The sequence below is a fragment of the Diadema setosum genome, chromosome 22 (genome assembly GCF_964275005.1).
Source record: "Diadema setosum chromosome 22, eeDiaSeto1, whole genome shotgun sequence".
In the NCBI taxonomy this organism is placed as follows: Eukaryota; Metazoa; Echinodermata; class Echinoidea; order Diadematoida; family Diadematidae; genus Diadema; species Diadema setosum.
In genome coordinates this window covers 17,512,702-17,523,240 of record NC_092706.1, presented here as the reverse complement: position 1 = coordinate 17,523,240, position 10,539 = coordinate 17,512,702, and the positions used below count along the sequence as shown (strand labels likewise).

At 39.4% G+C, this 10,539-nt stretch overlaps 1 protein-coding gene across 1 annotated transcript in view; it reads left to right on the top strand.

The window, feature by feature from the left end:
• Window positions 1-442: 442 nt before the first annotated feature.
• LOC140245461 (uncharacterized) overlaps window positions 443-10,539 on the top strand; it is a 29,328-nt gene continuing 19,231 nt past the window's right edge. Inside the window, 8 exon segments of the mRNA XM_072325035.1 lie at window positions 443-525; window positions 3,515-4,057; window positions 4,611-4,769; window positions 5,729-6,007; window positions 7,383-7,637; window positions 8,443-8,604; window positions 9,292-9,420; window positions 10,171-10,264. Of these exon segments, the coding sequence (XP_072181136.1) occupies window positions 509-525; window positions 3,515-4,057; window positions 4,611-4,769; window positions 5,729-6,007; window positions 7,383-7,637; window positions 8,443-8,604; window positions 9,292-9,420; window positions 10,171-10,264 (1,638 nt within the window). The 5' untranslated portion in view covers window positions 443-508.

Here is a 10,539-nt window from a genome sequence, read left to right as displayed (position 1 = left end):
GTTAGATTTGGAGCATTTGTTCCCCAAGCGGACCTTCATACTCACCAGCCATGGGAGCGATCGTTTAAACTAAATCTATAAGCTAACCCCCTCCCCCCCCCCCCCCCCCCCCGCCTTCTTACGTGCCTGCACTTGAAAACTCGACCCATACTCTGTGTCGAGCTGGCCGAGGATTCGGGTTGTCCCACCTGGGCCGAGTTGTCCAAGATCCTCTCGTGTTATTCGAGATCTATATCCCTGAGACGAGAGTGGTACGAGTGGTGGTGGAAGCTGAAGCCGCTGTGTCCGCAAAGAAGCCAAGTACACGTACATTATACTCTTGGTAGAAGCACAACGCCAGTGCATAACGTATACATACGTACTGTAGTTGCGTTGCGTTGCAAGCACGTTTCTGATGCTTCTCCGAAGTGGCTTTGTAAGTGCTGCGGAATTGCAAGTTGCAGGAATTTGTTGTGCAGTTTGTCTTTGATCTTTCACCTGCGTCCTTCGTGGCCAGACGAACTGCGTAATGTCGGACACGAACAGGTAACAATAGTATTATCGAACAGTTTCGAAATGGTTTGGTACATAAACTCAAGTAAGTTTAACGCTATTAAGTATTATAGCTAAGCAGCGTCTGGGTTTGACTCTACGTTAGCCGTAACCGTTAGCGTAGCCGCGTAGGCTAGCGCAACTGAACTCGTCGTTTTGATATAGGAACCCTACATTCTGGTGTGCATGTTGTGTTGGTTTTCTCATTCGGCGGATTCGATGTCGACTCCCCCCTGCTGGTCGTTACATTGTACATTCGTGCACATCTGCGTTGTGTCACGGCTTCAAAGTTTCCTTCAGTCCCACATGCTGTGATCTAAGCTGTCCCACCAGACAGCTCCTATTCATTTCCTTGAAGGAGGAATCTACAATTAACGCGCTGATGTACTTTCGTATGATCCATGCCCAAATGCACATTAATCAGGCTAGGAATATTTTTTGGGGTAACAGAATACCGGCAGCCAATCACGGAGAGCGCAAATCGCTCTGAAAAGAGCGTAATTACGCTTGCCGATAGCAACCATTAAAATATTAATCCGATCTGCGATACGGTCCTGATTCGGCTGTCGACGATTGCGTTTGTTTACGTGTGTTTTCTTTGCTCTGTGCGGTGAGAAGTGTGGTATCTTACGTTGTTCTCGAGGGTTTCGGGGGTGTCCCCCAAATAATGTAGTTCTACAGATCCTGACGATGCTAGTCTAGACTGGCCGATAAAATTTATCCGAATTTACGATGTGTACTCACGTTTTTAGGAGTTGAGAATAGTCCGTATCCATGTAGACAACAAGAAAACTACAGAAATCTAGGTGAGACTACAAAGTAATCACTTATCTAATTGCTGGTGCTAGCTTACAGTAGAGCAATACGCACTGTGTGGGTGCGCTCGACAGCCCACCATGTTGACTCTATGCATGCAGTACACATCATCCACACATAACAGTTTGTGCGTACTTGTGGCAGTGGTAGCGCGTATTGAGTCTACAAAACGCGCATGTTTACTTGTACAGTGTACAGTACGTATAGCAGATGAGCGCGTAATTGTGTCATGACAATACGCCTATACGCGCTGCCTTGCCAAACTAGTGTAGTGTGATTGATCGTGAATGACTTGTGTCGAAAAGAGATGAAGGAAGGAGGATGTCAGCTGTGATGTCGTCATCACGTTTAAAGTAGTTCCGTCAAAATCGGCTCGATTTTCTTTATCGACGATTTACTCGAGTTATCTTGATTTAGAGCAGTTTTCCTCTGAAACCACTCAATTTTCATAAAAATTGTGTGGTCAACCTACTTTTTGATGGCCATTCCGTTCCCGGGCTTTTTGGGGGCCCCAGACGACGGGAAAGACGAATTTCAGCCCTTCGGGCTGAAATTCATCTCTAAGGGAGAGCCGCCGGAGGCCCGGCGGCTCTTATACGCACCAATATGCTAATTTAGCCGGTATTCTGTAATTTCCCCATTTTTTTTTTCTTTCTGGAGGACAACTGGCCAAACCGGGCTAGATGAGTTTTGCATTCATCAAGCATGTTCAGAGACAGAGTCAGACAGACGTCCATGCACACCCATTTTTCCCGACCCAAGAACCGGCCCCAATATTGGCAATAGCATTAAAGAATGGAATGTGAATTATCTCCCCTCATATCAGTTGTTACCCAATCATCTGTAGGTATTTTCAAAACAGAATTAGAAAAGACCATAAACTTAACTGAGCACCTTACAACAAAGAATGGAAGATCTTATTTGGTGACTGACCGCATATATGTACGGTCTATACGGCACACCTCCAAATAACCAATAATCTAAGCACCTTTTAGTTTTTATACGGAGCCTTTTTTGGAGGATATCTACTGTACCAAGTATGGTAGATGTCCAACACTGTACCGTACGTTGAAACCGACACCCCTGTATTTACTAAACTAAGCATTACACATAAAGAAAGAAATGCCCACATACAGCTGTAAGACTACATGCAGTGGTTTTCCATTCTTCTTTAGGATTTGAAAATGTCCAAATATTACTGAAAAACCCAGATATAAACAAGAGCAACAGCAAAACAATGATCATGAGTATAAATACATGTTGGAAAAGCATTACGTGAACTTCACATGTTTTTGCAAGAGATAGAGGGTAAGGGTGTTGGTTTCAAATTCAAAGTACAGTGCAACTGAGTGCATCAAAATAACATACCACACGTTCAAAGCAATAGATCATGTACAAAAATGTACATACATGTACGTGTACATTGTACATTGTACTTCAAATCACATTTTTGATGTACGCTTATGAATTTAGAGTATTTTCTTTACACGCGAGTAAAATTTCAGGCAAATTGTGTGATATTTTTAAGTTTTTATCAACATTATGCTGTGGCATACAGTGCATCATCATGAGCTGTCGTTGTTACATGCCATTACACTCTGTCTTGTTCCTGTTCTCTTAGTTTTTGTGAAGAACATGTACAGTAACTTGTGTATGAGTAGGGTACAGCTGTACAATTGTATCTCTACAGATTGTAAAGCAGTATCTAAAGCAGAAACAGTAGCATACCAGTATGCATGGCTTATTGCTGTGTCATTTCAAGAGAATGTAGAAGAATGGACTATTTCTCTAGCTCTCTCTTTGGGGAGGGGTGGTGGGTCATTAGAAAGTGCTGAGATTTTGGCCTTTTCTGTGATTATTCCTGTAATTGTGTGTACAGGGAATGTGCACACAGGTCATGTCTGTAAACCAGCAGTGTATTATTGAGAATCTTTCTCAGATTATTTTTCTCACCAACCCCTAGCCCCTAATATGACATGATTAAAGGACAAGATTTCTGAGGATGTTAAGGCATTTTGTGTTTGTTTAGTTTTTGTTTTGTTTTACATGTGTACATGTATGTATTGTCATATTATTCCCCTATAAATCATCATGCAGAAGGTTAGTTCTTTACTTCCTTCCATTTACTAAAATATGTTTACTACATGTTTGTATTGCATTATACCAGTGACAGTGATAGTTCCAGCAATAGTGGGTCTTCCACACCATCTTCAACTTCTAGCAGTGGATCTAGCAGTGGATCCAGCTCACCCTCTCCCAAAAAAGTGAAACGGGACAAGCCTCAACAACATGGAAGAAGACGAGTGGAAGAAATAGATGATGGCAGCTCTAGCAATGAGAATAAATCTCCATCCCAGCAGAAGAGAATGAGAAAGGACAGATTGCCTGTGGGAAGTGAAGAGATTATTGAAAAGGGGATCAAGGAGGGACGAAGAGGCAAAGGAAAAGCACATCATGATGAACCGCAAGTAGAAAAAACTGATGAGAGTGGCAGGGAGGCATCTCCACGTAGTAAGAAAAGACTTGAAGAGAGGGAAGACGGTGATAATAGGGAGTCATATAAAGAGGATAGCATGCCAGAAAAAATGCATGCAAGGAGGAAAGTTATGGAGAAAAGTGACAAAACAGATCTTAACTATCACCACAAGTCAGAAGATGAGCTGTCCGTTGGTGCAGATGAAGATTCAGACTTTGAGACGTTCAAGGAAAGGTAAGTAGTCCCTGAAATTAACCACATTTGGTTAATTCCATTTGGAGCATATATGAACATGTAGAATCAATTGTGTATAAATTTTGTATGATTGTTTGCTTTCCAGATATATGTATAGGGAATGCAGGTATTGGTGTGACATCATGGAAGATAACTTAGTGGATTTTGAGAAATAAGGTTTCAAATCAGGTTCAATAGCCAAGATGTACCATTTCAAGCAAATGGTGTTTGCACACCTTTCCATTGTCAATACATTTAATTGGTATGAGGCATTACAAGTTTTCCCAAATTTTACATCAAATCATCTTGTAATGTGGCAGTGAAAAATGAAAGTGGAACTGATCTTCCAGTAGTGTATTCTAGATAGTGTCAGGTGGCGTAGAAGGAAATGCAAACATTACAGTTTATTTGAAACCTTACATGGCAATAGGTCCATGCTGTCAACCTGTTTTCCTTTGATAGCCTTCAGTATACATGTACATTACACAAAAGAAAACTGATGCATGTCAGATAATGTCATATCTGATACTTGTTTTTTGACTCTGCCAAGCAGTACATCAGAGGCGAACAGCAAGCAGCAGCAAAAGAGAAGTCGCTTGCAGGAGGATGAGGGGAGCAGTGATTGCAGTGAAGATAGTGATGACTGGAGGCAGCACCGGGTCAAAAGCATTCTACAGAGTCAAGTGAAGCAGATGAAGGACAGTGAAGACTGGTGAGTTACATTTTTTTTCAGTATTCTGTTCATTATTCATGACCAGATTTTTCCTATTTTGAAAGGAGTCATTCCCAGGGGCAGCTCTACAAGGCCAATTCTGTGTAAATTTCAGATATCATCCTTTTCTTGATCCAAAGGGTAAACAGCTAAATTGTTCTGCATTTAAATGCAAGTGTACACTGTACATTATTTACATCAGTGGCAGTGTGGGTGCATCTCAACCACATTTTACTCCCTCTCAGGGAGTAAAATGTAATAACTGGAGAAGGCAGATTGTCAAAATGGATATTTTCATTATAGAATTTAAAGAAAGATCTGATCAGACTGGACCATATTCCTGTTGTCCATGTGTCAATCTTGAAAATCGTTTTATGCAGGGAATGTAATTTAGAATGATAACAAGACATGAACTTAGGACTTTTTTATGGGTGAAAAGAAGATTAAGAGTCGATCCTCAAGATCAGTGGCCAAGATCAATGGACTTTGTTTAATAATTTAGTAAAGCTCACCTTTACATTTGTACTTATGGGGGATAAAGTGGTTTTGCAAGAAGGGGCAGCATCCCTGTTGACTGCACTCTGCAGTTAGCAGTGGAATTGCTGTAGTTATTATGTAACTGATGTCGGTGTACCTTCAAATCTTGTGTGAGAAGTGTATCTCCAACTTGCTTCCATAAGCACCCTGCTCATTCCAAAGCAGGTGATCTTGCTGAGCAAAACAAAACAAATCAAAACAAAACACAAGATTTGCCACTGGGTAGTGATATGAATGCATTTTTTTTCCCATTGCTAAAACAGTGAACATTTTAGACATATTGAAAAAAAACAGAAAATTCATGCAGTTTTCGTCCTGTCTTTGTGTTGTATCTGATGGGATATTACTACAATTTCTCATGATAAATAAATTTCATTGCAAATCTTGTACAAAGCTACATATATCTTCATCTGACTTTCTAGGGATTATGTGTCAGATGGTGATGATGGAAAACCAAACAAGATGCAGAGCATGGTTGGTAGCAATATCATCCATGGTAGGCAAGACAAGGATGATCAAAAAAACAAAGACAACAAAGAGGCTGAGGAGGACAGATCAGAGGATGACACAGATCGGAAAAAGAGGAAGAGGAGGAGAGGAGAGGAAGACTCGAGGCAGAAGCAAAGAGATGAGGATGAACGAAGAGATGGACATGGAGAACACAGACGAAGTGGCAGTAGAATGGATCGATCACATCAAAGGTGCAGTATAGCAGCCTTTTTTAGTATCTACACTGTAGTTTTCTCAATGTCTGACTGAATCTGCATTATTTCCTTTCTGTTTAGCTGTTTCACAATAAACATTTACATAGCTTGCTTGAAAGTTTTCATGTTATGTGCTGGTTTGTCCTGTTCATTGCACCAATACAACTGTACTTATGTTGAGTTGGCAGCTCCCATACAAAAGCAATTGAATTCCTCATGGTAATTTCATTCATCCCCAACTCCTGTAAAACAAGAAAAAAAAAAGGAAACAAACAATACATGCACACCCATTGAGCAGGCTAGCTGTACATGTCTCAAGCACTTGACACTTGACATGTGTATGGGACATGCAGTGTATACAAATCATGCATACAGATTTATGGATCTGGGCAGTGGAAAGAGATAAATCATTACTTCATTAAAATTATTTTCTTCACTGAAATGCATGAATCAGTTGTAACAATAGGTTTACCGTATTGTAATTCAACATTTATTGTTTTCTCTTTTACTCTCATGTGTTCTGCTGTTGATGGTTTCTGTTCAAATCAAACAATAATTTTATACACCTTATGTTTCTATGTCCAGCATGTCATCAATTCTCATCAAAACATGTTATTTTATAGCCCTTTCTTGTAGCTAGAAATGTCCAGTGATGATATGCACTATAAGTTGTTACCTAAGAAGTTTATGGGGTGGGAGGTCGAATGTCACTTATTTGTACCACCTCCCCCCCCCCCAAAAAAAAAAAGAGTCTTGCGTGCAGTATAGCAAGGAATGCTTAAAGTGCAAATCCACACACATATGCCTCTAAATGGCTTTAAGAAATTAAGTAACAATAGGTAAAGTAGAATGGTAGAAGTTTCATGAAAATTGAACCATTAAGGATAGATGACATGTAAATTTGTATACAAATGTAGATACTTTATGGTAAGAAATAATGCATTGTTATTGTTTATAGGGTCCTTTGGTGAGGTACAGTGTAGGTGCTGTACAATGTAGTTAAAAATATACCATCAGCCTCGGAGAAGCATGTCAAGGAGTTTGCATCAGCATTGGCATGTTACTTGTGAATGTTGAGTAGTTTGTTGGGTTTTTTTTTTTCCTTCCATGATGCATAATCAGCCACCATCCAGTTTGAAACTAAGTAATTGAAGGGCTTCTGTATCTCTTAACTTCCCTGGTTGTGATACAACAGAGCATATCACTGAAAATAAGCTGCAGATTGTTCTTGATTCTCATTAAGTCTCATGTTGAATATGTAATCACTGGATTAGTGGTTTTACTGTGTACAGTATATTTTGAAATACTGCATGTTAGTTTTGGAAATACCGTCAGCGTCAATCCAATTCAGGATTTTATTGTTTTTACATAGGAGGGAAGAGAGAGGTCGTCGTCAAAGGTCTCGATCACCAGATGACTACAGCAGGATGCACAACAAGTACGAGGAGAGATTTCGTCAAAATCGCAGCTCCAGACAGGATAGGGGAAAAGGAGATGAAAAAGACATGGAGGAGGGGTACGAGGATGCACGGAGGAGATTTAGAGAGAGAAGGTTTGCTGGCCGTGATGCTGACAGAAGAGAGAGGAGAGGAGCAGAGAATGAAGAAGACAGCAAATCAGGCAGAAGGTAAAGTGAAATCTGTACCGTAAAATGATCCTTTTTATAACATTGTTGTGGAAATGTTTGTGTGAGCAATTTTTCCCTTTATGTTGGGTAAAATGAATTTTGCTTATTTTTAAAGCCATACAATCAAAGAGATAGAATGTTACTGCATGTTGCAAGCAAATATATTTGCACGCTTCAATTTTTGTGCCTACTGTCATGTTGCACAAAAGGAACAAAAATTTCCACACTGCCAAATTTTCCACTTTTACTTTATTTGTAAAGCTCTGGCACTAATAACATAGAATAAAGCCATACAGTTAACAACAGCATATATTGTGAAGGGCACTTTTGATATTTCTTTGTCCTGAAAATAGATGAGGAATGCTGTGTCTTCATGTAATATGCAATATACAGTATGAAGCTTCAGGGTTATTAGGCTGCTTCAGGGTTATTGAGCAGCCTATATGTGATTTATTTATAGGGTCATGTTAGTGAAGGCAATGAATCATGAAGATATTCATCTCTCTTTTGAATTACAAAAATGAATTTTTGTCATACTGTAAAACGAGGAATGTTTGCATGCATTTTAAATTTTCGAAGAGCCAAGACTCGTGAAATTAAAATGCACATGAAAGTTCTTGTCTACACTATGAACATTGAATGTAAGAGGCAACTTATGAAAATTTCATGCCGCGAAAAAGGCTGTCGGCTCCAATTCACAAAAATTTCATGCCATAAAAATATTTTGTTTTACAGTATTGCATGAATAAATTATTCTCTGCTGTTGTTAGTCATGCACTTGGATATCCATGTAACTTTGTTGTAGGCGGGACCGAAGTGGAGATGAAGAAGAGAGCAAGGAGAATGCACCACCACCTGTCAAGAAGAAGAAAGCAGAGCCAGACCCTATCCTGACCAAGACAGGTGGGGCCTACATCCCACCAGCCAAGCTTCGCATGATGCAAGCCCAGATTACAGATAAGACAAGGTAGAGCAGAATTAGAAAAGTGTCTTCCCTTCTGGCATATGTATGATGTGTTAATGAGTTAATTTGTGAGAAATGTAAGAGAGGCTACATGAAGCTTTAACTGATATATCTCGTAGCTATGATAGTGTCTTATTGGAGATGTTTATTTTAGTGCTGATAATGAAGGTATAGTAATGTGTAGTATCAGAAATATTTTTATGAACAGTTCCTTTCTTATAAGAATGCAAACTTCCAAAGTGCAGGTTCATCTTTGCAAAATTTTATTATTTATCAAAGGCATGTCTGATGATATGACTTTCCAGAAATACTCCATGATTACCACCTCTGTGTTATACCTCACATGGTTTCAGCACACAGTTTGAGTGTCTTTTGATATAGTTTTATATTCTAGTTCTTCTCTCCAACATTCTGAGATACTTGATTTTTTTTTTTTTTTATATATAGAGATTCTTCCATGCCAGTCATGTACATTGTAGAAAAATAATATTCTTACAAACTGTATGGTTGGAGAGAGTGAAACTGTCCACTTGTTCTATAATTCCATGAACAGAAATTTGTTTGATGGTTCAAAAGAATTGTTCTTTTATGGTAGGTGATTCCACCTCACTCCTTTGTGGCTGTTATATTCACAAGGTATTTCTGTGTGGTATATTTGTGCTGATGTATTACCTTTCATTCTGTTCTCAGTGTGGCTTACCAGAGAATCTCGTGGGAAGCTCTGAAGAAGAGCATCAATGGTTTGGTGAACAAGGCTAATGTCTCCAATCTACCCATGATTGTGCAAGAAATGCTTCAGCTCAACATCGTAAGAGGACGGTAAGTCCAGCAAATGTGATATCAATCCTGCAGTAATTTTGTTCAATAAAATGGAAAAGGTCTTCCAGTTCCATGTGTCCATGGCATGCTTGTTGTATTCTAAATACCTAATGCTGAAATAGGTATTCTTATCCATCAAAAAAAAAAAGAAGAATGTTACAAGTACAATGTTAGCAAATGAAAGAGTAACATATTGAAGTTTTTACCACACAGAGCTGTGGTTGTTTAAGACTGCACACGTGGGCGTGATATTCATGCATGGTACCTTTAATTTGATTTGCCATTTAAATCTGTCATGTGTCATCTCTTCCCTAGTGTGTAGAAAGTGATGATTGATTGAAGCCTTCGATATCAAATAACTTTTGCATTTGATTGCACTGCACCATGGCGCAGGCAAGCACACAAGCAGCAAACATTCTCCATCATTGCAAGCACACAAGCAGCATCCCTGTATTTTCATACAGGTTATGCCCCTTTGCAACACATTTAGCCCTTGCAATAGTAACCCTTGTACTTGGTTCAAACTGATTCAGCTGGCAACATCAGCATAGCCGCCTGCGTTGTTACTGAAAAGATGTAAGTAACATTATTTTCCAGTACTGTAGTCGCACTCGCCATTGTTTTCAAACATGACATGCAGACAACATGCCATCCCATTTCGTATATTTGCATTTGATCCAACTTGATTACAATCATAATTCAAATTTTTGTGCTACATGACAGTTAGTTCCCCTCTTTCTTTCTCTACAGAGGCTGGCTTGCCAAGGCTGTCATAGAGGCACAAGCGGCATCCCTTACTTTCACACATGTCTATGCTGCACTAGTGGCCATCATCAACACAAAGGTTAGGCACTGTTTCATACTTGAGATTGACCCTTACACTCAGTGTTGGGGAGAAGTTGAAACAGAATTGGTTACATTGGAACATAAAAGAAGAGGTTTACATTACAGTTATAGCAGAGATTGCATTTTTATGTTCAGCAAGTGGAAATAAGACTGCAATGTAAAATAGTAAGCCAGTGTATGGCATAGAATATTACCATTGGTATATTTTGTGTGGTTTAGAAAGATTTTTAGTCACAACTAAATAAACTTTACTTTTATGTGATGGGAAAACTG